This window comes from Urocitellus parryii, chromosome 11 (assembly GCF_045843805.1).
Source record: "Urocitellus parryii isolate mUroPar1 chromosome 11, mUroPar1.hap1, whole genome shotgun sequence".
Lineage (NCBI taxonomy): Eukaryota > Metazoa > Chordata > Mammalia > Rodentia > Sciuridae > Urocitellus > Urocitellus parryii.
The window spans coordinates 124,227,557-124,255,038 of NC_135541.1; the positions used below are offsets into that span (position 1 = coordinate 124,227,557).

A 27,482-nucleotide genomic window follows, 5' to 3' on the forward strand; every position below is an offset into this window, starting at 1 on the left:
GGATTTTGGGGGATGGAATTTCTCAGAAGTTTGGGTGAGAAACCTTTCTGGGGGTTCCAAATCAGTCTGAACTCCAGAAAAAATACATCCGTTACACTGACTTAGCTTTATTTTTATTTATGTATTGGTACCAGGGATTGAACCCAGGGGTCTTTACCACTGAGGCACATCCCCAGCCCTTTTTAATATTTTATTTAAAGACAGGGTCTCTCTGAGTTGCTTAGTGCCTCACTAATTTGCTGAAGCTGGCTTTGAACTCATGATCCTCCTGCCTCAGCCTCCCCAGTTGCCGGGATAACAGGCATGCGCCCCTGCACCTGGCTACTTAGCTTTATCTTGAGACCACAAATTATCTGGTTTGGAATTTGTAAAGTTAAAAAGGTAAAAGGCAGAGCAGTCTGCAGTTATCCTCAACTCCTACTTCATCACCTGTTCTCTAAGAAAGCAACCAAGTTCTTAATTTCCTATCGTAAGCGTGAATTTAGACTACTACCTGAGAGATATGCCTGGAGTACCTCTGCGCAGGCTGTGCCAAGTCCTGAGAGTGATGCCAGCAAACAGCCAAGGTGATGACTGGCTCTTTCTCTAGGGCATTCCAGTCTGGTTGGGAGAAAGCAGAATTAAATAACATACATGGGATACTTCAAGGGAGCATGAGATAAATGCTGAATGAATCGATGATTAATAAGCTCTGAGAATTTAGAGGAGGGAAAATTATTTCGTTAAGGTAGAAGAAAAGCAAAACTAAGAAGAGTGCGATAATTGTCACCCCTCATGTCACAGAGCAAAAAGGGTACTAGAGAGTCTCCATCAGAAAAAGAGTGTTTTAGGAAGTTGTTCCAATTATTGACAATAACAATTAACAATTGTTATCTTTGTACAACCCCAAATTTAGATGTTTAAAGCTATGAAGGTCAGTTTTTGGTTTCCCGCGGTTTCTGTGGTCGGGGAGTTTGGTGGGGGCTCCCGGGGCAGTTCTCACTCGGGACCTCTCACGTGGTTGTGGTCAGACAGGGGCTGGAGCTGGAGAAGCCGGGGGTGGCTGGGACCCTCTCACCCTCATCACATAGTCTCAAGCCTTCTCCATGTGACCTCTTTTTAAATTTTTTTATCTGTAGATGAACATAATATCCTTATTCGTTTTTTTTGTATGGTGCCGAGGATCAAAAGAAGCATCTCACAGGGCGAGGCAAGCCCTCTACCACTGTGGTAGCCACAACCCAGCCCCTCCATGTGATCTGTGATATAGGTTAGTTTGAGTTTCTCAGAGGGAAGGTGCTTGGAGAGAACCACTGTCCCACGTTGGGTTCTTCAGAGAGCAGAGTCTGAGGTGGAAATACAACCGGGAACATTTATTGTTGAGTGCTATTGGCACCAATGCCAGAGGGAGAGTGATCACGCAGCCTTAATAAAGGCCTCCGCCAGCCCAGGGGAGGCTTGGAGCTGAGAGGACCATTCAGAACTTGGGTAAATCAGGACAAAATGGCAGGCTGGGTCTTTATATGTCTATGTTGAGCTGGATGTTGGTTCCCCTCTCTACAAGGGCTAGTATCTGGTAGGATCATCTTTTTTTTTTTTTTAATTAAAATAATTTTTTTAGGTGTGGATGGACCTTCATTCATTTATTTCTCTGCAGTGCTTAGAACTGAACCCAGTGCCTCACGTGCTAAGCAAGTGCTGTAGCACTGAGCCAGCCCTTTTAGCTGTACTCCTAGCAGTTAGGGAAAGGAATTCATTCCTGAAAAAAAATCTGGGTGGTTTGAGATAAAAAGTTTTAGGGTAAGGAAGGGCTGGGGTTTGGCTCAGAGATAAAGTACTTGCCTGGCATGTGTGAGGCTCGGGGTTCAATCCTCAGCACCACATAAAAGTCAATAAATAACATAAAGGTATTGTGTCCATCTACAACTAAAAATAAATAAATAAATAAATAAACAAGCAAATAAATAAAAGGTATTGTGTCCATATACAACTAAAAATATTTTTAAAAATCTAAGATAAAGGGAGAGATGTACTGAGTCCTAAAGGAAATGCCTCTGAGCCATTGAGATGCAGAAAGTGCAGTTGTAAGTCTAGAGTGACATGCCCTTGTGAAATGAGGGAAACCCACAGACAAGCGCAGGAAAACCTGGCACCAACAAGTGTGGCTCCATCCTGCTTCACCTCCAGTCCTTTTCCCAATAGCCCTCCAATCAATATTTGACCCCCAACTCAAGGAGGGGCTTCTCATTCTGGAGACAGCCAACATCCCCCTTGAGTGTGCATTTACTCCTGAATTAACCTCTGTCCATGCCTCTGTCTGGCTTGCGCTGAACTTCTTTTCTGTTATGTACACCACGAACCCTGCTGGTCCCCCTCCCCTGAGGGGACTCCTTGGATCTTTCTCCATAGATGTCTCTTCTCCTGTGATACTATGTCCCAGTGTGCCACCAATAGGATCTGTAGCTTTCAACAGAGGGACTCAGCTATTTTGTAAGGACCTGGCAGAGGAAGCTGGGGAAATACCCCAACCTCACTCTCCTCCTGGCTTCTGATTTCCTACCAAGATCAAACCCAGGTAACTGGAGGATTGATGGCAACCGTGTGGGCTTTGTCACAGAACAGGTGGAGAAGAGTGAAGAGAGGATCTAGAGGGGCAAACAAAATATTCGTCACCTGAAAATAAGTCTAAATTTAGGGTTTTTTTTTTTTTTTTTTTTTGTACCAGGAATTGAACTCAGGGGCATTCAACCCTGAGGCCCATCCCCAGCCCTATTTTTTATTTTATTTAGAGACCGAGTCCCACTGAGTTGCTTAGTGCCTTGCTGTTGTGGAGGCTGGCTTTGAACTAGTGGTCCTCCTGTCTCAGCCTCCTGAGCTGCTAGGATTACAGGCATGCTCCACCATGACCAGCTAGTTTAGGTTTTGAATGTTAAAGACATGTTGAGGGGGCTGGGGTTGTGGTTCAGTGGTAGAGCGCTTGCCTAGCATGTGCAAGGCCCTGGGTTCAATCCTGAGCACCGCATAAAAATAAAATAAAGATTCTGTGTCCAACTACAACTAAAAAAAATATATTTTAAAAAAAGACATGTTGAGTTTAATAATATCCTGATGCGTATTTCTTTTTTTTTGTGTGTGTGCCAGACATGGAACCCAGGGGGTGCTTAACCACTGAGTCATATCCCCAGCCCTTTTTATTTTGAGAAAGGTGTTAGATAGAATTTGATATAGGCAATGCCATTTTGAAACATATCCTCCATCATTTTATTTTTGGTGGGGGGCGCCAGGGATTGAACATGGGGGCACTCAATCACTGAGCCACATCCCTAGCCCTACTTTGTATTTTATTTAGAGACAGGGTCTCACTAAGTTGCTTAGCACCTCACTTTTGCTGAGGCTGGCTTTGAACTTGCCTCAGCCTCCCAAACCACTGAGATTACAGGTGTGCGTCACCATACCTGGCCATATTAAAACCAGGTCCACTCTGACTCAGCCAGACCTAAACCTCAGACAATACTCCATCATCATGCAAAGAAACCCCCAAACACTCCATCATCATAAGAAAGGAAATTGTTGGGATGGTGTTGTAGCTCAGTGGTAGAGCTCTGGCCTAGCATATGTGAAGCACTGGGTTCTATCCGAAGCATCACATTAAAAATAAGTAAGTTGGGGGCTGGGGATGTGGCTCAAGCGGTAGCATGCTCGCCTGGCATGCGTTCAGCCCGGGTTGGATCCTCAGCACCACATGCAAACAAAGATGTTGTGTCCGCCGAGAACTAAAAAATAAATATTAAAAATTATCTCTCTCTCACCTCTCTCTTAAAAAAAAAAGAAAAAACCTGTTTACTCATCTGATAAATTCTCTCTCTCTCTCTCTCACCTCTCTCTTTAAAAAAAAAAAAAAATTAAGTTGGACTGGGGATGTGGCTCAAGCGGTAGCGCGCTCACCTGGTGTGCGCGGGGTGCTGGGTTCGATCCTCAGCACCACATAAAAATAAAATAAAATAAAGATGTTGTGTCCATCGAAAACTAAAAAACAAATATTGAAAAAATTCTAAAATTCTCTCTCTCTCTTTAAAATAAATAAATAAATAAAAATAAACTTAAAAAAAAAAAAAGGAAATTGTTATGTGGGACTGAAATCCTAAAAACACCTAGGGCCTTATGAAGGAGACACCACAAGGACCCTTCCCTGACAATCCCTAAGTAATGGGCTAATCCCCCCTTCCTCATTCCCCTATATCTACCCCAGGCTGTAAGCAGAAGACAGGTTTCAGTCTCCACTGGGCCCCCCTCTGTAGGTCTGTCCTGGATAGACTTGTGTTACTATTGAGCCACCTCTCCTCTGTTTATTTCCTTCACTCACATCTTTCTTCACAAGGATCTGGCTAAGTTGATTAGGTCCTAGCTAAATTGCCGAGCCTGGCCTTGAACTTGACATCTTTCTGGCTCAGCCTCCCAAACCACTGTGATTACAGGTGTGCACCCCTATGCCAAACTACTACTACTTCTTCTTATTATTATTTTTTCAATATTTTTTTCAGTTGTAGATGGACACAATATCTTTATTTTTATTTATTTTAATGTGGTGCTGAGGATCAAATCCAGAGCCTCATGCATGTGAGGCAAGTGCTTTGCCACTGAGCTACAGCCCCAGCCCACTATGCCCAACTTCTGATGCCTGTTTCTTTTTGGTGAATTAAAGGAATCTTCTGAACCCTTTCACTCATTCTAGGTCTTTTTCATCTTCTTTCTCATGACTTAATCTTACTTTTCAGCCTACCAATTAACCTTGCCTAACAACTTCGTCTTAAGACATGTTCCAGTTCATGAGTTTGGTTTTTCTCCTGGCGGTATTTCACTTCCCATTTTAACACCAGTATACCCATCTTATATCCTGGTAATGTTCTTCATCTAACTCCTCTCCAGGTACCTTCCTTTCTGTGTATCAGCCATACAGGTGAGATCAGGGTAAAGGACAGGCAGCTGATTGTCAAAGAAAAGGCAAGGGGTAGGTAGTACCCTCCATCACCCAGGTGCTAAAAGTGCAGGGGGAGGGGAAGTATCACACTTTCCAAACCAAGAAATCGCCCTTGGATGGTTCTCTTCCTGCTCTTTTGGTCTCTTTTGGTCAGGTAGGCAGGATGGGAGGAAACCTGAAATCTATAAAAGGGGAAAGTCACCCCCCTTCCCTCAGGCACCAGCTCTGGACCCCCTCCTCTGGAGGAATCTTCTCTTTCTTCCTCTCTCTCTTCTGTTTCTTAAATAAAATTTACTTTTTGTCGTGCCTCAATGTTTTCAGGCTGTTTAATCTTCAACACCAGGGGAACAAGAACGAGATCCTGATTTTCAAGATGGGTTTCACAGGGACTCTCTTCTTCCCCTGTATCTTATTTATTACCACCGACCCCCCACGCAAGGGATCAAAGCCAGGGTCTCGCCTGTGCTAGGCCAGTGCTCCACCATTAAACCACCCTCCCAGGCTTAACCTGGCTTGTTGGCTGAAAATATAAAGAGGTAAGTTTCAAAATGTCAGGGTAATAGAGATGAAAGAAGACATGAGAGTGGGGGCGAAGGGTAGGGGGGGAGGCTCACTTTGGTGGGTCTCTGTGCTGTCTGGGTGTATTTTCTGCTGCAACTACTCCCTCCCGTTCTGTCTCCTGTGCTCCAAGACAAAGACCACGCTATTTAACCCCATGATTATCTTCTATCTGTCCTTTGGCTTCCACAAAGTTTTTCTTTCTTCCCGACCTACTCCTCAGTTTCCTTGAGTACTTTGCTGGACAATTTCTCCCTCCTCTCTCTTTTCCTCCTCAATCATGTTTTACTCTCCTGGGCCTGATAATCTTATTAAATACACCTCTATGGACATCTTATTTTTTCTCATGGCCTCAAATATCACTGCAAGCCGATGATTTCTAAATCAGGATCTTCCTCCTTGAGCTCCTCTGAATTTCATTCTAGACTCTGCGTTTCTCAGGTGGGATTAGAATTCAGGATTTACTAGCAAGCTAGAACCAAAATGTTGCTCTTTCTTTTTATTTATTTTGGTACCAGGATTGAATTTAGGGGCATGTAACCACTGAGTCACATCTGCAGTCCTTTATATTTTTTTTTTGTTTTGAGACAGGGTCTCACTAAATTGCTGAGGCTGGCCTTGAACTTGCAATCCTCCTGCCTTGACCTCCCAAGTAGCCAGGATTACAGGCATGATTTAACATCCCCCCAGCCACAATACCTTTATTCTATTTATTTATTTTTAAGTGGTGCTGAGGATCAAATCCAGGGCCTCACGTGTGCTAGGCAAGTGCTCTACCACTGAGCTATAGCCCCAGCCTCCAACTGTGTCTTTTGAACTATTCTGTTTTCTTCCCTTGTTTTTTAACTCTTCCTTGAACTGTCGCTCAGTACATTTTGGCTCAGTTTTCATGTCATCTTGGCTTCCTTTAGCATTGGTTGCATTATAATAAACAAAACTAGCCAGGCGGTGGTTCATACCTGTAATGCCAGGGGCTTGGGAGGCTGAGGCAGAAGGATCTTGAGCTCAAAGCTAGCCCCAGCAATTTAGTGAAGTCCTAAGCAACTCAGCAAGACCCTGTCTTTTTTTTTTTAATTTACTTTTATATTTTATTTTTAGGTGGACACAATATCTTTATTTTTTATTTTTATGTGGTGCTGAGGATCGAACCCAGTGCTTCATGCATTCTAGGTGAGTTCTCTACCACCAAGCCCTAGCCCCAGCCCAAGACCTGTCTTTAAATAAAATTTGAAAAAGGGCTGAGCATGTACCTCAGTGGTTAAGTCCCTGGGTTCAATCCCTGGTATAAATAGATAATTAAATATTAAAAACAAACGAATTCTTATACTGCCCCAGAGGTGCCATTTTATTATTTAATCATTAATTCTAAGCATATTTGTTTGTGTCTATGGGAACAAGAGTAAGGGGGGAGAGGTGAGGAGTCTGTGTTGGAAAGTAAAAGATCTCATGGGGCTGGGAATGTGGCTCAAGCAGTAGCGTCGCCTGGCATGCGTGCTGCCTGGACCCTCAGCACCACATACAAAGATGTTGTGTCCGCCAAAAACTAAAAAAAAAAAAAAAAAAATTAAAATTCTCTCTCTCTCTCTCTTTAAAAAAAAAAAAAAAGGAAAGTAAAAGATCTCTAACCGGAGAAATTGGAAAGTGGAAACAATTCTGGGACTCATTTCACCCACTTTCCCCAAATTATCTGGAATTTCTTCGGGTATTTATCCTGAAAATGGTGTAAGGAAATACAGACAAAATTTAAGCCAGAACTAAGAAAAGTTAGACCCTAAAGACAAAAATTAAAAAAAATCATTCTTATTGTCGGGGCACGGTGGTACACGCTTGTAATCCCAGTGGTTCTGGAGGCTGAGGCAGGAGGATTGCAAGTTCAAAGCCAGCCTCAGCAAGGGTGAGGCACTAAGCAACTCAGTGAGACCCTGTCTCTAAATAAAATACAAAGTAGGGCTGGGATGTGGCTCAGTGGTCCAGTGCCCCTGAGTTCAATCCCTGGGACCACCGCCCCCACAAAAAAAAAAAAAAAAAAGATCATTCTTAGCCTACTGTTAATATCCCAAATAGGTAGACTTATATCTAAATAAGTACACTTTATCTACAGATTTCCATGGAAACTGGTATACCAAAGGGAAATTAGAAAGGAGAGAAATTGTTGTGCTGATTCTACGCAAATTAATGTCTGATTTTCATTAGGTTAGCGCTGTTTTTCCCCCAAGGTCTAAGCGTTTATTACTAGCAACAAGCACTCAGTGACAATTAATCCAGGATACTTTTATTTAAAGGATCCTAACTTTTAGGCTTCACTCAACTTCTCTCAATATTGTTTAGTCTTTCATGGTGGAAGTTAAAATATCTTTCTCCTAGCTCTGGTTCCACTGCGGAAGGCCTCGGTCCCCTCTTAGTGAGGAGCCCGTCCCCAGCAGGGCCGTGCCACGGAGACCGGCCTCTAACGTGATGCGAGTTGCCCTACACCTTGGCCGCAGCAGAGGCTGCGCTTCAAAACCGCCCTGGATCGTCAGTTTCGCAACTTGGGCATGCCCTCTCCCTCCCTTTAATACTGGCGGAAGCACACAAAAACAAAAACAATAACAAAACCACCCTAAAAGCGAAAAACAAATCCAACAGACATCAAAACCGCACAAATGCCTAGGGGAAAGCGCGCCAACCACACAAAGAAAAGGAGGGGGGCTGCTGGGATTCAAAATCGTTTCGCTGAGACGTACACCCCCCTGGACCTATCGGAGTTAACTGCGCGCTTGGTCGTAGCCAATAGACGCAGAGTGTCTGGTCCAGGTCCTCCCTGAAGACTGATGGACATTTAGCTAGCCCAATGCCATAGGGTGACGCTAAAGAACCAACCAATACGTTCGGAAGGTGGGTGGAGTGTAGGCCAGGGGGTTGGCGGTGCCGTGTCATGGAGGCTCAGTCTCTGAGCAGCCATTGAAGGGGAAGGAACTGCTGGTGTGTGTGTGTGCGCGCGCGCGCGTGTGTGTGTGTGTGTGTGTGCGTGCGTGTGTGCGCGCGCGGGTGTGTGGACAAGGAGGTGGGGGCAGCCGAGTTAGAGTCCCAACTCCTTGGACTCCATTTGCTATTCTTTTCTTTCTCCCCCACATCTATCTGGTGGTAGTGGGCGTTTAAATTTGCGTTTCTTTTCATTCATTTCCAAATCTTTTTAAAATTTCAGGGTTGGGGGGTAGTGGGAAGAGCAGGAAAGGGGAAAGGAGGAGAGTAGGAGCAGAAGAGCAGGAGGAGGACATGGAGATGAAGAAGAGGATTAACATGGAGTTAAGGAACCGAGCCCCGGAGGAGGTGAGATGACTCAGCCCCCACCCCTTCCCCACGGCCCCCGTATCCTGGGGGTTGGGTTTCTGGGTGCTGAGGGTGTGTGGGGAGAGCGAACAGACCAGTCTCCACCGGGGGTCCAGGTTGGTGAAAATGTTTAATTTTGTTTAAAATCATTAGGATTTTCTACTTAAAATGGCGAAGGGCTTAAGTTTCTAGGGGCGTATGTGTGCGCGCGGGGGCTCAGCCCCTTTCTGCGCTCCCGGCGTCGGGCGTCCCGGCCTCGCGGGGGCGGGAAGAGCGCGCGGGGCCCTCGGCGGCCGCGCGGGGCGCGTTCCTCCCGGGGCCGGCGGCGCGCGCGACCCCCCGGTCCGCTCGGCCCCTGCGCAGCCGTGGCCGCCTGCGAACTTGGTCCAACTTTTCTGCAGTGCTGCCAACTAGGGCTTTTGGGGGGTGGGCGCCCCGGCCTCTAGGCCTCGGGGCGTCGGGCGTCGCGCCGGCCCCGGCGGAGGTCGCTGGCGGAGTCCGCTCCCCCGCTCCGGGGCGCCCACTCCCCCGGGAAGCGGCGCGCGCCGACCGCCGGCGGCGGAATCTGGGTCAGCGGCGCCTTCGGACCGCGGGTGGGTACGGGGAGCTGTCGCGATGACCGGCGGTGGGGAGGGACGCGAGCGTGACCCGCTTCTGCCGCCGCCGTGTCAGTGACCCGCTGGTCTGAACTTGATTCCCGCCGACGGCTTGGACCTCGGCGGAGGGTCTGCGTCGCCTGCGCCCTGGAGGCTCGGCGAGGCTAGCGCGGCGCCCTGGCCGCGGTCGCCCGAGTTAAAGAGCCGGCGTGGGGAGGGGCCACGCGAGGCGGGGTCGCGGCCAACTTTCCCCGGGCCGGGCGGGGGCGTCGCGGGGCCCCGCGCGGCCCTCCCCGCCAGCGGCGGAGCGCGGGCACCGGGGGAGCGACCCTGGTCTTCCTGGGGGAGTCCCCGCCCGGCGTGGGGTTCCTGTCGGTCCCGCGCATTTCTCTGGTCGCAGCGGACGGCGGCAGCAGCCGGCTAGTTTGCGGTCCCTGAAATGACCCTTGGTACGGGTGGCAGTCCCAGGCTCTGCGGGACCTGGGCCGCGCCCGCACACGCCGGCCGAGAATTGCCCCGGTCCCGCCTGCCTTCCGCGCGGGACTGTGCAGTGGGGTCCCGGGGTCTTGCCCCTGCCCCGCTTCTTCCCGGGTCAGCGCCCCTGAAGCCGGCCGCGGGCGGGAGGAGGAAACAGTCATACCATCAGGGTCAGCCCCCAGAGAACGTGAACTTTTCTAGAACTTATTCTTAGGGGCTTCCGAAAAGAAACAGGACAAACACAACCACACCTAAAAAGCGGTCTCGGAAGCACGTGTTTAGAATGCCTTCATTACTATATGTCTTGGGACAGAAAAAGGGACTTGTCCTCTCTCCTATTCCTTTACCTAGTGTGCCGAGTAATTTCCTTCCAGTCCTGGGGTTGCAGTTACCTTTCTGCAGGCTCCCTTCCTGTGCCGGGTGTGATAACGGCCCCTCTGTTTGTGTCTATTTGTGTAGACCGTTTACTAAGCACTTTTAACGTTTATTTACTTTTCTCCTTCCGACAAACTTGTAAGGTGGATTGTATTATTCTAGAATCCAGACTAACAGATGGAGTCGTAGGGCAATTTAGTGATTTCCTTACGTGGAAGAACTGGCTTTCTGACTCCAAATGTAGTAGTCCTCCCTACTCAGTTAAAACTGGAAGGCGTAGCTCTACCGCACACCAACTGTGTGACCCAAGGCAAGTCATTCTCCTTTTTGGTCCTGGGTTTCCTCATCTTCAAATGGGAGATCATGGTGCCATCTCTGGTTTACTAAAATAATGCTGTCAAAGTCATACTCAAATAGAAAAGGTGTCATGCTTAGTTGCTGATTTTTAGCCCTTTAATATAGTTTTGCATTGGGAGTAAGAGAAGCAGGGTCTCCTCGTTCCCCCTTAAGGTTAAACCCATTTATACACTCATCAGTAACTTTTGTTACTACAATTCTGACCTAATAGGGAATCCAGCCCCCAACTCCCAAGAATAGGAAAATGTCCACAAAAATGTACCACAGTGACAGAAATAACATTTTTCCAAGGGTGTATCATTCTGGATGATATTGTTTGTCCTCAAATAACACTGGAAAGATGGGCTGACCCAGAAGGAGCTTTCTGACGTTTCTTCTTGAGGGGTATCAAGGTTTTTTAAGTTTCTGTGGCATTTATCAACCAAAGATGAAGAGGTTTAAAAGTGTTAAAATTGGGCTGGGGATGTGGCTCAAGCGGTAGCGCGCTCGCCTGGCATGCGTGCGGCCCGGGTTCGATCCTCAGCACTACATACAAAGATGTTGTGTCCGCCGAGAACTAAGAAAAATAAATAAATAAATGTTAATATTCTCTCTCCCTCTGTCCCCCTCTCTCTCTCACTCTCTCTTTATAAAAAAAAAAAAAAAAGAAGGTGCTTATAAAAAAAAATAAAAGTGTTAAAATGGTTTCCTCCATTCCCTACCTTTTAGGTAGGTTGTTCACGTGAATCTTTTTCCAGTATTCTAAGTGTTCCCTTCCTGCATAAGTATATGTCCAGATGGTGAGGATCCTCATTAGGATCGGAAACATTTCAGTTGGAACTTTTTTCAAAGTTTTGTTTTTTTAGTACCAGGGATTGAACCTAGGGGCACTTAACCACTGAGCCACATGCCCACCTTGTTTTGTATGCTTTACTTTGATACAGGATCTCACTGAATTGCTGAGGCTGGCTTTGAACTTATGGTCTTCCTGCCTCAGTCTCCTGAGCTGGTGGGATTACAGATGCACCATGGTGCCTGCATGAAGTTTTGTTTTCTATACCTTAGTGATTCAGTGGTTTGAATTAGGCATTGAACTTGTTACTCTTAAATTTAATTTGGAAGATAGCTTGTAGTGATAACTAGATTTTATATTAGCTGGCAGGGGGTGGGAAGGATCTGTGAAAGGCAATTTTTTGTTTTTTTTAAGTGTGGTCATGCTGTGTTACCCTGGCCTGGAACTCCTGGTCTTAAGTGATCCTCCTACTTACCTGGGATTATAGGCAACAGCTACCATGCCCTGTTTAGGATTTGGTGTTTTAACATTCACGTTTCCACAGTGTCAAACCAGGTCTGTTGCTAAACAGATCGCAAACTAATCATTAATGTATTCCCTCTCACAGGTGACAGAGTTAGTTCTTGATAATTGCCTGTGTGTCAATGGGGAAATTGAAGGCCTGAATGATACTTTTAAAGAACTAGAGTTTCTGAGTATGGCTAATGTGGAATTAAGTTCATTGGCCCAACTTCCCAGCTTAAACAAACTTCGAAAGGTAAGTCAAGTTTAATGTACAAGCAAGAGTTATTATGACATTTCATTTTGCCAAATGAAATGACTATTCTGCCTGTTAGTGAGAAAATTTTGTTTCTAGAGATAGGAAAAATAGTTTGTTGAATCAGCTCTAAAGCTGCTTTTAGAAATTTGAATTTGTTAGTGGGATTACTTTATGACACAAATTTGGATTTTCTTTTATTTTAAAAATTTTTAAAATTTTGTTTGGTTGCAAATGGATTCAATTCCTTTATTCAGTTTAATTTATGTGGTGCTGAGGATCAAACCCAGTGCCTCATACATGCCAGGCGAGCAGTCTGCCACTGAGCCACAAGCCCAGTTCCTTCTTTTTTTTTTTGTACTGGGGATTGAACCCAGGTTCGCTTAACCACTGAGCCACATCTTTCTTATGTTTTATCTGGAGATGGGGTCTCACTGACTTGCTTAGAGCCTCCCTCAGATGCTGAGGGTGGCTTTGAACTCCTAATCCCTCTGCTTCAGTCGCCCCAGCCTCTGGGATCATAGGTGTTCACCACCATGCCTGGCATGAACTTGAATTTAACATCTACCAAATATTTTTCTTTGAATCATGAAATCCAAATGTAACACAACCTAAACCAAAGCTGAGTTAGGAGCTCATCATATAGCGTTCTTATATGTCATTTAACAGGCACAAATGGGAATTTGAAAATTAATGATGATAAATGCACCCCCCCTTTGGTATACTTTTTCTTTCTTTCTTTCTTTCCTTTTTTTTTTTTTTGCTGGTGATAGAACTTACTTAAATTGGTGTGCTTTTAAAATCTTAGGTCCATCCTAAGTCTTCAACTTTCCTTGTTTCTCCCCATGTTGAATATATAGTTGGAACTTAGTGACAATATAATTTCTGGAGGCTTGGAAGTCCTGGCAGAAAAATGTCCAAATCTTACCTACCTCAATCTGAGTGGAAACAAAATCAAAGATCTCAGTACAGTAGAAGCTCTGGTAAGTGGAAAGGTTTTATCACTGGACTTTCTTTTTTTGTTGTTGCTGTTAAATTTTCTCAGATTAGTTTGTGTTTTACCTTAGTTATTTCTGTTTAATGCAAAACTTCTGAATTTGTTCTCTCTCTCTCTCTCTCTCACTCCCCACTTCCCCCCATATTGGGGATTTAACCCAGGGGCACATCTCTACTGAGCCATATCCCCAACCCTATTTATTTATTTAAAATTTAAAAAATAATGATTTTTTTGATACTTTTGAACCTAGGGGCACTTAACCACTGAGCCACTTCATAGTTGTTATATTTTGAGCCAGGGTTTTGTTAAGTTGCTGAGATTGGCCTTGAAGAAGTTGCCATCCTTCTCTCAGTCTCCAAGTTCCCAGATGAAATTTTTTTTTTTTTTTTTTGGTACCAGGGATTGAACCCAGGGGTACTTACCACTGAGCCCATTGCTAGCCCTTATTTTTTATTTTATTTAGAGATAGGGTCTTGCTGAGTTGCTTATGCCTCACTGAGTTGCTGAGGCTGGCTTTGAACTTGAGATCTTCCTGCCTTAGCCTCCCAAGCTGTTGGGATTCTAGGTATGTGCCACTGCTCCCAGCCCCAGATGAATTTTTTAATTTGTTCTTTTTAGACATACAAGGTAGTACCCAAAAGAATTTTTAAGTCAGTGAAAAGCTGTATTTATTATTTCATCATCAGCTTCAAGATTTGACTATCTGGTTTTAAAATTTTCATTATTTTAAGTTCTATTGCTTTTCATTCCTTCTTGATAATTTTTTGAGTTACTTTAAGTGTCCCCTAGTTTTTGGTATGTGAGAAGGAAAAGACTATTTAGTAAAACTCTGAAAATTGTTGCTCTGATTTTTAAAAAGTGCCGCAGTCTGGCTGGGCACAAAATCACGAGCCACTCATAGCTTTGTAGATTTAAACAGCAATTCTTTATTCCCAAACTCACACGGGCCCTCTACAAACACGTTCTGGGGAAATTCACGTTCTGCCGCAAAATTCAGTACTCCACCAGGCTCTAATCAGCAGGATACGCCCTATTCCCCAGGGTACACCTTAAACCTGGAACCAGCCTAAACCCAAGGACGGGATATTCCCTAAAACCTGATCCACCCTAAACCCGGATCTGCCCTGGTCCTTGAGCAAGGTCACCTTACTCAAGCATACATGCAATGTCACTGCAAATGATCTAAGACAAGTCCATTTCTGCAATGGAGAGTCCTTCCTCTAAGCAACATGGGGTACGCTGGCAAGGAAATTTCGATGCGTCATTCCTACTTGGCAATGGCTCTCAGGCAAAAAAGATTGGGAGGTCATTGAAAATGTTGAAAATATAGCTGTATTTTTTTTTCTTTTTTTTATGGGTACTGGGGATTGAACCCAGGGGTGCTTTACCACTAAGCATATCCTCAGCCTTTATTTAAAAAATATTTTTATTTTGAGACAGATTCTCACTAAGTTGCTTAGGCCTTTGCTCAGTTGCTCCTACCGTTGATCCTCATGTTTCAGTCTCCCAAGTCTTTGGGATTACAGGTGTGTACCACTGTGCCTACTTTGTGTGATTTTTTTTTTTTTAATTTTTGTTACTGGGAATTGAACCCAGTGTCACTTAACCACTGAGTTATACTCCAACCCTTTTTAAAGGTATTTTTATTTTATTTTATTTATTTTGAGACAAGGTCTTACTAAGTTGCTGAGGGTTTTATTAAGTTGTGAGGCTGGCCTCAAACTTGTGATCCTCTTGCCTCAGCGTCTCTGGTCCTTGGGATTACAGTGTACACCATCATGCCTGGCCTATGTGGTTTTAAATTGATCATGTTATTGTTGTTGCCTATGCACAGGTTTGGTCATCAAAAATGTGTTGAGTGTCCACTAGAAATAAGGCACTCAGTTAAGATCCTGGAGGTAACAATAGTAGATCAAAGTTTTGGAATTTATATGCCAGGGGCTAATTAAGAGAATTGGCTATGTTTTATAAAATAACTCTTAGTTATAAAATTCTAACAATCCAAAAGTCATTCTCTCAATTTCAAATATATGTTTTCTGGATTGTGAATTAAGAAGAAATAATATGGTATATTAAATCTTGACTGAACATCTTTACTTTTCTAGCAAAATCTTAAAAATTTGAAAAGTCTTGACTTGTTTAACTGTGAGATCACAAATCTGGAAGATTACAGAGAAAGTATTTTTGAATTGCTGCAACAAATCACATACTTAGATGGATTTGATCAGGAGGATAATGAAGCACCTGACTCCGAAGAGGAGGATGATGAGGGTAATCACTCTAAATACTCATAAATGTGTCATAATTATAGTCTCCACTCTAGCCATGCAAATAAGATTGGACCTGGAGGTATAGGTAGAGGGAAAAAAACCCACATCAGCTATTGGTAAGACAAGAAAATTTTAAATCCCACAGCTCTAGCCTATATTTCTTCTTTCAGATTTCTAATAGCTTCAGGGAATTTAATGATTTCTGTAATATGAAGCTCTGTGACATTTTACATCTATATAAACTTGTGTAACTACTACCCAGTAATAGTGAAAACTTCTTAAATAGTATTTTTTTAAAGGATCCATTTATAATAGCATTATTTATAATAGCCCCAAAGTAGAGACAACTCAGGTATCTGTCAACTGATAAATAGGTTAAAAACATGTTATATCCATACAATATAATATTATTTCACTATGGAAGTGAATGAAGTACTGATACATGTAAAAGTGAATCTTGAAGACAGTCTGCTAAGTGAAACACATCAGACAGAAAAGGCCATGTTGTTTGGTTTCATATATATCAAAGGCCCAGAATAGGCACATCCAATAGAAATAGAAAGTAGATTATTGGGGTGAGATTTAGGGGATGGGAACTCATAATAGGTATGGTTCTTCTTTTTGAAGTGGTGAAAAATATCCTAGAATTAGATTGTGAATATACATTTTTAGATGAATATAAGATTAAAAGATGAGGTGACAGAATAGCCGATGTTAGTAATAGGATGATATTTATTTTGGGGTCAAAGTTTTCACTATTAAAATAATTTCTTTTTATACTGGGGATCAAACCCAGGGGTACTTTACTACCTTTTTTTTTTTTAATATTTTTTTTTTTTAGAGAGAGAGAGAGAGAGAGAGAGAGAGAGAGAGAGAGAGAGAGAGAATTTTCAATATTTATTTCTTAGTTTTCGGCAGACACAACATCTTTGTTGGTATGTGGTGCTGAGGATCGAACCCGGGCCGCACGCATGCCAGGCGAGCGCGCTACCGCTTGAGCCACATCCCCAGCCCCAACTTTACTACCTTTTTAATTTTTATTTTGAGTCAGGGTCTCATTAAGCTGCTTCAGGGTCTTGCTAAGTTGCTGAGGCTGGCTTTGAATTTGGAATCCTCCTGCCTCAGCCTTGGGAGTAGTTGGGATTACAGGCATGTGCCACTGGCCCAGCAAAGTAAATTTGTTTTGGATAAATAATGTTATAAAATGTTAGAATGAATGATGAACACAAAGGTTTTGAAGTGTCCACAAAGTGAAACCAACTTCAGTGCATGTAATATCTGAAAATCTACACATTGAATAAATACCAGTATTTAGAAACCATTCTCAAGCAATAAATATTGAATGTTTTAAAATGGTACTCTTAAATACAAAAAAGGGCTGGGGATGTGGCTCAGGGGTTGAGTGCCTCTGAGTTCAATCCCCCACCCCTTGTTCCCTAAAAATGGTAATCTTAAAAGAAAAAAGTCACCATGAAATACTTTTCCACAGGTTGGCTTAAGAGTTTAAAGTGATTGGGAAAGGGTAAAAAGGATGAACGTTACTGGAAGGAAACATTTGTCCAGACATTTGCTCATCTTAAAAACAATACACAGACACAGACATACACACACACACACACACACACACACACACACACATGTATACATATAAAATATATACATATATATTTAAAATGTTTTTTAGTTGTAGATGGACACAATACCTTTATTTATTTGTTTTTGTGTGATGCTGAGAATCAAACCCAGTGTCTCACATGTACTAGGGAAGTGCTCTACTATTAAGCCCCAGTCCCCACATATATATTTTTAAATATTTTTAAAGATGGAGATGAAGATGATGGAGATGAAGAGGAAGATGAAGCTGGTCCACCTGAAGGATACGAGGAAGAGGAGGAAGATGATGATGAGGAGGAGGATGAAGATGAAGCAGGGTCAGAATTGGGAGAGGGAGAAGAAGAAGTGGGCCTTTCTTACTTGATGAAAGAAGAAATTCAGGTGAATAAATACTTTGTATTAGCCTTAAAAATTAACTACATAGGCATAGGGCTAAGTACTATAAAAAGTGAGTTGGAGAAATCTGAGAGTTGTTTGCTAACTTGTGAATGTGTATGTATCTGTCTGCTTTTTTTCCCCATTGTGGCCTATCCCAGACTACATCTAGATAAGTATAAACACCTATTGATCATAAATCCCAGATGTCTTTCAAATCCACTCTGCTTTCAGTGGTATGGTATGGTAGAAATATTTTATAGGTGTTTCTATCCTTAGTTTCTGCATTTATAAAAGTGCGATTATACCAACCTCATAGGATTGTTTTAAGGACTTGACAAGATAATGTAGGTATCTAGTCCCTGGCACATTGTAGGTACATTGTAGAACTTATTTCTTCCCTCCAATTATTTCTTGCTTGATACTCTGAATATAGCATCACTACTTAGTAATATCCCCTGCAGTGCTGCCTGGGTCGTCTCATTGCAAATGTGATCCTGTCACTAGCCTCCTGGGAACTCTTAATGTTTTTCCTATTGCCACCCAAAGATACAAACCCTGCATTGTCTGTTTGGCTCCTGTTTCCTCCCCTAATTTCATCTCCCTCAGTACCAAGTTAAATTATCACACCAAACTATCCCTTGCCTTTATGTATGTGTATTAATTGTTTACTCTATCTGAAATGACTTCCTACCCAGGTCCCTGATGGACTTCATTTTTGTTTGTGCTAATTAAACATAAATATAAGTGAAGCATGTGAAAAGCACTAATTTTATGAATAGCTCCGTGAAATTTCACATGTATATTTGCTTGTGTAATAGCCACCCCAGTCATGCCTTGTAAACTTTTATCCTTAAACTCAACTCTGGTGCTAACCTTAATTTTGAAGTTTTCTATATTTTTTCTTAGAAAATCATTCCTTCCTTTGTTATCTTTAAACCTTGATTAGGCTTCTATTGTCTGTAGATAGTTTTTTAAAAAAACTTATTTGGCTACTTTCTGTGCAGCCGTGAGCTCTTAAAGGGTGGGGAATACCTTTCATCTTTGCACCTCAGCATTTATTACCTCTAGTGGCACAAAGAATCTTGGCTCTTGGGAGTTTAGTGATAGTGAAGTTCCTTTTTCCTAATGTTAAATTGAGGTTTCTTTCATAATTCTAAATAATTTTTCATTATTTTAGGGGATGTAGCTCAGTGTTAAAGTGCCTGCCTAGTATTCATGAGGCCCTGGGTTTGATCCCCACAGTGGTGGTGTGGGGAGGAAGAATTCTTATTTAGACTAAATATTATTTGTTCTCCTAATTACTTTTACATCAAGCAGGTCGATAATATCTGGTCAGTGATTATTTTTTTCTGATACCATTTTAAATATGAAACTACTGTAGAAAATAAACTACTGTACATTTGGTTCGGGCCCTACTGAGTTAGGAACCATATAATAACGAAGAAAAGAACCTTAAATATTTTAAATCTTCACAGAATATTTTGAATATTTATTTTCAGTCTGTTCGGTTTACACCAACATACAGCTTAAATGTTTTTCCCCATAAGTTTTTATTTATTTAAATAAAATAAGTGTCTTGTTCGTTAACATTTGACCTTTTATTTTTTGTGCCAATAATTCCTCCTTAATTCTAAGTAGTATTAAGTCATTTAAAAATTACTTTCAACTAACTGCAAATGTTAGCTTTATCATTCCATTGAGTACTGTGAAATACTAACCCCAAATGACATGGCCACATAAAGAATAAAAAATTCTGTGATAATACATATAACCTTAAGTCACTGTAGGAGTAGCAGGGACCAGAAGGAGTTTTTGTTCCTGAGATAATTTGAATGTTGAAAACTTAGTCTTGTTTTTATTTTATTTTTATTGTTTTTATTTATTTTTATTTGCTATTGGGGATTAAGTCCAGAAGCACTTTACCACTGAGCAATATCCCCTGCCCTTTTTATTTTTTATTTTGATACAGGGTCTCATTAAATTGCTGAGGTTGGCCTTGAACTTGTAATCCTCCTGCCTCAACCATAGGAGTCACTGGAGTTACAGGCATGTGCAATCGGGCCTGGTCTGAAGTCTTGTTTTTAGAAGCTAAGTGCCAGGGAATGCTTTAGAGACGATTGAGATTTAAAAAGAAATTAGAAGGAAAGAGAGTGCCTATTCAATTAACTTTTACAAAATTATTTTATTTTATTTATTTTTATGTGGTCCTGAGGATCGAACCCAGTGCCTCACATGTGCAAGGCAGGTGCTCTACCACTAAGCCACAACCTCGCCCATTCAATTAACTTTTTATTTGATATTTTTTTTTTTTTTAAAGAGAGAGTGAGAGAGGAGAGAGAGAGAGAATTTTTAATATTTATTTTTTAGTTCTCGGCGGACACAACATGTTTGTTGGTATGTGGTGCTGAGGATCGAACCCGGGCCGCACGCATGCCAGGCGAGCGCGCTACCGCTTGAGCCACATCCCCAGCCCTTTTTATTTGATTTTTTAAAAAATTTCTTCCTATGTCACTGTTCTTCAGAGGCAAGGAATTAATATGTGTAAAGAAGGACTTTATGTGTGTGTAATATAAATCACTAAAAATGGAGATGAGGATGCTTGGGTGTGGTGGCGCATACTTATAACCAGCGGCTCAGTAGGCTGAGGCAGGAGGATCGAGAGTTCAAAGCCAGCCTTTATCAACTGTGAGGTGCTAAGCAACTCAGTGAGAACCTGTCTCTAAATAAAACACAAAATAGGGCTGGGGATGTGGTTCAGTGCTCAAGTGCCCCTGAGTTCAATCCCTGGTACAAAAAAAATAAAATTAAATTTTAAAAAAGTGGAGATGAGGGCTGGGGTTGTGGCTCATTGGTAGAGAGCTTGCTTAGCGTGTGTGAGGCACTCAGTACCACATATAAATAAAAGAAAAGGTCTATTGACAACTTTAAAATTTATTTTAAAAAACAGAGGTGAGGTAAGACCCTCAATAACAGTTACATCGTATCTCAAAAAATAAAAAAGGACTGGGGATGTATGTAGCTCAGTGATAAAGAACCCCTACCTTTAATCCCATACCCACCCCCCACCCCTCCACCCCACCCAAAAAAAAGAAGTTGAGAGCTTTGGGAGGATTGAGAATCATGGTGTCCTTGTATTACTCATCCACAAATGAGGAAACATTTCCCACTAATGAGAAGACTGTAGTCTCTACTGAACAAATTTCTGGCAAAGTGAGTTTTTTTGGGTCAGGTCGGGGGGTTGGATACTGGGGATTTAACCCAGGGGCAGTCAAGCCCTGAACCACATTTTATTTTTTATTATTTTTAAGTTTTAAAAAAAATGTATGTTTTTTAGTTGTAGGTGGACACATACCTTTATTTTATTTTTATGTGGTGCTAAGGATTGAACCCAGTGCCTCATACATGTATGCCAGGTGAGTGCTCTACCACTGAGCCACAACCCCAGCCCCTTTATTTTTTATTTTGAGACAGGTTCTCACTAAGTTGCTTAGGGCCTTGCTAAATTGCTGAGGCTGGCCTCAACCTTGTAGTCTCCCTGCCTCCACCACCCAAGTCACTAGGATTATAGGTGTGTGCTATCACGGTGACCTCAAAAGCTGAGTTTTTATTGATAGTATCTAAAAGATGATTTTTAAAAAGGTCTAGAACATGAATCAATTAATCCAGTCACATTTTGTTTGAAACAAAATTCAGAGAAAGAGCTCTTTTAGACTTGGACTTTTCTAAATCATCAAGGAATAAGTGTGATTAGTAGTTTATATTTTTTGAAAATTATAGCTATATATCGTCTTTTATTATTCCTTACAAATAAAGAAAGAAAGAAAACAAGCAAGCTAGCTCAACCTGGTGCTGGGCACCATGGCACATGCCTATAATTCCAGCTTCTAGGGAGGCCAAGGTAGGAGGATCACAAGTTTGAGGCCCTAAGCAACTCAGTGAGACCCTATCTCAAAACAAAAAAATATAAAGGCCTGGGGATGTATGTAGCTCAGTGGTAAAGCACCCTTGGGTTCAATCCCCAGTACCAAAAAAAAAAAGCTCAACCTGTGCTTTGCTTTTATTGATTGGAAAATTGAGGTCCAGAAAGATAATGTGGTTTGACTCAACATATATAACTATGTTGGGGCTAGGATTCAGATCATTCTTAACTTGATCTGTAAAATAAAAGGTCTCATTTTAAAAAGAGTCAAAAGTTGTGCTGTCCTACCTGTGCTAGTAGGTAGATGTGGCTATTTAAATTAATTAAAATTAACTAAAACTAAAAATTCAATTCCTCATTTGCACTGGTTACATTTCAGGTGCTCGGTAGTCATGTGTGGCTGGTGGTTATTGTATTGCACAACACAGATATGGTACATTTCCATTGTTGCAGAAAGTTCTTTTGAACAGTGGTGGTCGAAAGCATAACTTATTTTTATAAAGAACTAGATACTGGGGCTGGGGATGTGGCTCAAGCGGTAGCGCGCCGGCCTGGCATGCGTGCGGCCCGGGTTCGATCCTCAGCACCGCATACCAACAAAGATGTTGTGTCCGCCGAGAACTAAAAAAACATAATAAAAAAAAAAAAAAAATTCTCTCTCTCTCTCTCTCCTCTCTCACTCTCTCTTTAAAAAAAAAAAAAAAAAAAAAAAGAACTAGATACTTAGTTGGATTTTAAAAAAAGATATAAATAAGGAAGAAATTGTGGTTATCAAAACACAGGGTAACTAGAGTTTCTTTGCCTTTGTTGGGATATACTCAATAGTGAAAAATATGTTATGGTTTATTTATACTCAAACTGAATATTTGAATTTCAAGGATGAAGAAGATGATGATGATTATGTAGAAGAAGGGGAAGAAGAGGAGGAAGAGGGTGAGTTACATTAGCCAGAAACAAATTCTAGAATTAAAAATATTTTTTCATGAACTTTAATAAATGAGTCTGTAATACAAATTGTCACTGATCGTTTTGATTTTGCTGTTTATCCTAGAGTGCCTTGAAGTCACAAAAGTTTTTTTTTTTTTTTTGGCTGTTTTGAGTGCTATTTACAAAAGTTTTTTAAAGAGTAAATTTCTCAAGGCATTCCTTAATTCCATTAAAGGAACAGCTCATAACATGTATTTTAAAATCAAAAACGAAGAGATAGGGGAGCTACTCTGAACTCAATTTATTACCTTTTTAAGGTATCTCATTTTGAAGAGGGAAGCTTTACCTGTAAGAGAGGAGAGGAACAGTTGAACTCAATATAATATTCTTTAAGATTTGATATCCAGGGTAGGGGGACTCGACTTGCTCTTTAGTATTCTTTACCTATAGGTCTTTTAAAAAATTCACTAACAGGGGCTGGAGATGTGGCTCAAGCGGTATCGCGTTCGACTGGCATGTGTGTGGCCCGAGTTTGATCCTCAGCACCACATACAAACAAAGATGTTGTGTCCGCCGAGAACTGAAAAATAAATATTAAAAAATTCTCTCTCTCTCAAAAAAAAAAATTTTACCAACAGTTTCTTCAATATGAAGCCTAGTTTCTTCATCTGTACTTCATGACTTGGCCACAAGGGTGCATAGCAAGCTATCATTATTTATGCATTTCTTGGTCTGTTAAGTCTGTTTATACACTGAAATAAAAAGAAATTTAAGACTGGAAACTTAATATATATATTTGTCAACTTTTCACTAAGAGTCAAAACTTTGTAACTTAACAAATACTCATTTGTTGAAATTAAAGTTTTTTACACTTTTCCTTCCATTCTTCTTTTAGAAGAAGAAGGTCTCCGGGGGGAGAAGAGGAAACGAGATGCTGAAGATGATGGAGAGGAAGAAGATGACTAGATCATTCTAAGACCAGATTCCCCAGCATTCCTGGGTGTGCAATAGAGTGATCACATCTTTGGTTTTTCATGTACGATAGCTATCCCTACAGAAGATAATGTGTAACTTTTTATAGAAAAGTGTGGTTTTACTATTTTTGCCTTATCATTCCAGTTAAGATTTACTAGTCTGTTAATGATCATATTGTATGTAGAGAAAAAATTTCATTGACACTTCCCCCTTAAGACATTCTCTAGCAATTATATTTAGAAGCTTAATTTTTCTAATTCAAATTCAAGTTCATTGTATTAGTAATTTTTAGTCCGTAATTAAAACATGATTGCTTTTACACAGGTGAAGTTTGGTGCATTTCATTCAAAAGATTTTAAAGTTATTTATAAATTAACTGAAATTACAGTCATCTGTAATAAGAAATGACAGTAGTCTCTTGAATAAGTTGATTATTATTATTTTTTTTAGAGATGATCCAGGGATCTTTATTTTGAAGGCATTGACTTTTTTTTTAAATAGCTGAAGATATTTGGGTGGTTTTTTTTGTCACATGAATTAAGTTGCAAAGTAGAAGCAGAATAATAAAGGTTCTATTCAGCAAATTATATAGTTTGTGGATTTGGGGGAGGTTCTAGACAGTAATATAATTCATTGATTTTGTGGTGATTGATAAGATTTTATTTTTGAAGGAAAAATTGCGTATACTAAGTGAGACATGCAGGTGAGCCCTCTCTTTAGGCTGCAGATCATGACATGCCAATGGTTGTTTATTTCGTTTTGTTTTAGGTGTGCATTTTCTCATCAATTTCTTTATGATCACCCTCCCTTCTTGTTGACTCCCCTCTCTCTATCCCAAAAGGAAGCTGGGAACTTCTGATACCCAGAAAACCTTTAGTCTTATACCTCAACCACCTTTTCAGATCTCTCTGGGTTTTAAACAGAGTGGAAGAAACGGAGAATTTTCTGAGATACAAATATTGTTATTGATACAATTTCAGGCAGCAAGCTCTGCTTATTGTAAATCTTTCTTGACTGACAATATGTAAGACCATATAAGTAGGAGGAAGAAAGTAAAGAAGCAGGGGAGGGGTTTTGAATTAGCATCAATGTCCATTGCCTGTTGATAATTAAGGAGATGTTTAAGTCAGTTTTTAAGTTGGCATCCCAAATTATTTGGATACCAACCCTGCGAAGTATTTATAATTTTTCTGAGTAGAACCTTCAGTTGTTCCTATAGTTTTAAAGCATTACCAGATGTAGCATTTAATTGGAATATTGTAGGCAGTTCGAAAAATATTTGGAATTAAATATTAAAATTAAAACTTATTTTCAAGTGAATGTCCATTAAAATAGAAGAATATTTGGGATAAGTATGAGTGTGTGCTTACTTACATGGTTACTAAATAAAATATAACCAGTACACAGTACATCTCTGTTTTTGTCATGGAGGCTCCATGTTCAAGGTAACTGCTTTGTTCATTTTGACTATCTTAAAATTTTTTCTTTGTTTTGAATATTTGTAAAGTTTTTAAAAGTTAGTGTCAGTAAACTAATTGAAGCTATTCTACTGGGACACATTTAAATTACTGAGTGTAGTACTGCTGCTGCTTGTTTTTTTTTTTTTAGTTTAAAATGTATGACTTGGCCTTTTAAAGGTTATTTGTGGAGAAACTGAAACAGTTGCACAACTGACTGAAATAAAACACTTGGAATAAATTTAGTAGAGGGATCAGAAAGTACAAAAGATTGACATTTTTTTCTCCTAATTTTTAACAATTGATATGCCCTGCTTTAGTCTCTAAGAATTCTCATTACATACTATGTCCAGATTATGAAATACTTATTTTTAAAATGAAATTATATATTGACTTTCTTATCAATCATCTTATTGTGCAATCAAAATTAGAGTTCTTTGGTTTGAAAACAACACATAGTGAACCTCCAGGTAACTTTTAAGAACTTATTTAGCTTTGTGGGTGATATTTTCATGCAAATAAGGGGGGTTTTATATTTTGTAGAAGTTTGGGGTCCTATTTTAATGCTCTTTGTATTGCAGTATGTATATAGTGTGTTAAGTTCTTTAAGAATCCGTAAACGTTGAGGTTAATACTTTTGTGCAACTGTGTTTTTGAATAAAGCCATGACAGTGTTAAAAACAAATCAAAAAGCAGTACTCATGATCACTCTTTTATTGTTTCTGACTATTCCCTGTTTTTCCTGTGACTGCTGTAACTTAAGTTTTTGAAACGGAATTGCTTCAAATAAATTGAAGATTTGTTATAATGATTAGCTTCAGTGTATGATATTCACTTTTTCAGCAATACTGTTGGCAGCTTTGAAGATCTTTTTAAAAACAAATGAAAGTTTTCCTCATTCAAATTTGGATGTGATAAATAGTTTAACCTATCATCTTTCTTATTAACTTTTTTCCAAGAAGCAGGAAAAAATTCTTGATTCATTTAATTTTCCTTTTGGAGTTGCAATTGAACCTGTACTTTTATTGCCTGTAGTGGAAGTAACTATTACTATTATTACAGTTAAATTGATTATAAAATACTGTACATTGCCAGGTGTGGTGGTGCACTCCTATAATCCCAGCGCTTGGGAGGCTGAGACAGGATGATAGAGAGTTCAAAACCAGCCTCAGCAACAAAGGGAAGGCATTAAGCAACTTCATGAGACCCTGTCTCTAAATAAAATACAAAATAGGGATGGGGATGTGGCTCAGTGGTTTGAGTGCTCCTTAGTTCAATCTCAACAACTGTACATTAATAGTTTTTCTAGGACTGGGGATATAGCTCAATTGGTAGAGTGCTTGTCTGCATGCACAAAGCCCTGGATTCAGTACCCAACACCTCGTGTGCACATGCACATACACACAGTTTTCTAATATGAGCCCATCATTTCCATCTGTACTCTGTAGTGTGTAACTTCAAAATCTTTTGATGATATAAATAGATATAATTCTTACATATTTAATTTTGAAAAAGTAGGTATTTCTCTGTACTTTGGGTTTTCCCCTAAGTGATTTTTAAAAGTTTCACTTGTGGAGAAGTCTGGGAGGTATGTTTTGTATAGTTAAGGCACAAGTATAATGCTAAGTAATGTTTTCACAATTGCTTTTTGGTTTTATGTTTAATATTGCAAACGTATTTTAATTATAGAATTCTTCCTGAGGGATGGAAAATACTGAAGAATTTTCAGCTGCAGGTATTTATTATGACTTTTGTTTATGCCTTCAAAAAATTCAAAGCCTTTACCCTCTTGGTTAAAGAAAATGGTAGAATCCCCACACAGTTTTTGGTGAGGTTGATAGGTAATGAGGCAATTCAGTGAGAGACTATGATTCAAAACACTTAAATATTGTTTATTCCTTGTTCTGTATTTTAAAGAGAGGCTTTGGAGCAGATATTTTTCCAGTTGCTGGAAATTTTTCCTGTTTATAGTATAGGGTGTAATGATACTCTGCAGCTGTAGCTAAAATAGCATTCTACTACTGGTGCCTTTTGCATATTTAGCCTAAGATCTGAGAACCCTACCTTGAGACAGTTATTTGGGTTTATTAGTCTATTTGAACAGCCAGTCTTAACTGGAAGGACAAAAGATTATACCACAAGTGGAAATTACAAAATGAATTGATCTCAGGAGCATCTTTAAAAAGACTACATAATGGCAGGGGTGTGGGGGGGGAGACTACATATTGATAAAGTAGTTTTATGTCATACGAGTGTAGACACTTTGGTAAAACCCTGAAGTAAGATTATTTCATAATAATCCTGATTAAGAAAGACTCAGAAGTAGGTATAACTTTGAATTTCATTTATATTTACAAGTAATTTAACATTTTATGAGGCATCATTTGAATTTGGCTACTTACAGACACATTCACACTAATGCTTAATAATGATACATGCTACACACAACACTGATGAAAACAATCTATTCTAACTTCAAGAAGTGATGAGCCAGGCTCCCTGGGCAGGCCTGTAATCCCATTCCTGGGTTCAATCCTCAATAACATGCATGCAAAAATAAATAAATAAATTACATTCAATAAACACTTGCCTATTTTCTCTGATTCTCCTATTAAATACTTCAACTACACCATCTTTCAGGATGAAGTCCATGATCTCCGCCCTTCACTGGGACTTTCCCTGATTAGGCTTATTCTGCAGCCCCAGAATTGGCTCACAGGCTATACCCGGTTCTCCAATGTGAAGGGAATTTCTCCCAGAAGGATTTTTTACCTTTTTTTTCCCATT

At 40.6% G+C, this 27,482-nt stretch overlaps 1 protein-coding gene across 2 annotated transcripts; it reads left to right on the plus strand.

The window, feature by feature from the left end:
* The first annotated feature begins 8,414 nt into the window (after window positions 1–8,414).
* On the plus strand, window positions 8,415–25,503 carry Anp32e (acidic nuclear phosphoprotein 32 family member E). 2 transcript variants are annotated; one of them, XM_026404026.2, is made up of 7 exons: window positions 8,415–8,824; window positions 12,009–12,158; window positions 13,019–13,141; window positions 15,261–15,426; window positions 17,248–17,420; window positions 22,215–22,269; window positions 23,159–25,503. In XM_026404026.2, the coding sequence occupies exons 1-7, from the start codon at window positions 8,771–8,773 to the stop codon at window positions 23,227–23,229; spliced, it is 792 nt and encodes a 263-aa protein (XP_026259811.2). In that variant the 5' UTR covers window positions 8,415–8,770; the 3' UTR covers window positions 23,230–25,503. The 2 variants fall into 2 exon arrangements, with proteins under 2 accessions (XP_026259811.2, XP_026259812.2); XM_026404027.2 differs by lacking the exons at window positions 15,261–15,426; window positions 22,215–22,269; window positions 23,159–25,503 and having other exon boundaries at window positions 17,248–17,408.
* The last annotated feature ends 1,979 nt before the right edge of the window (window positions 25,504–27,482 follow it).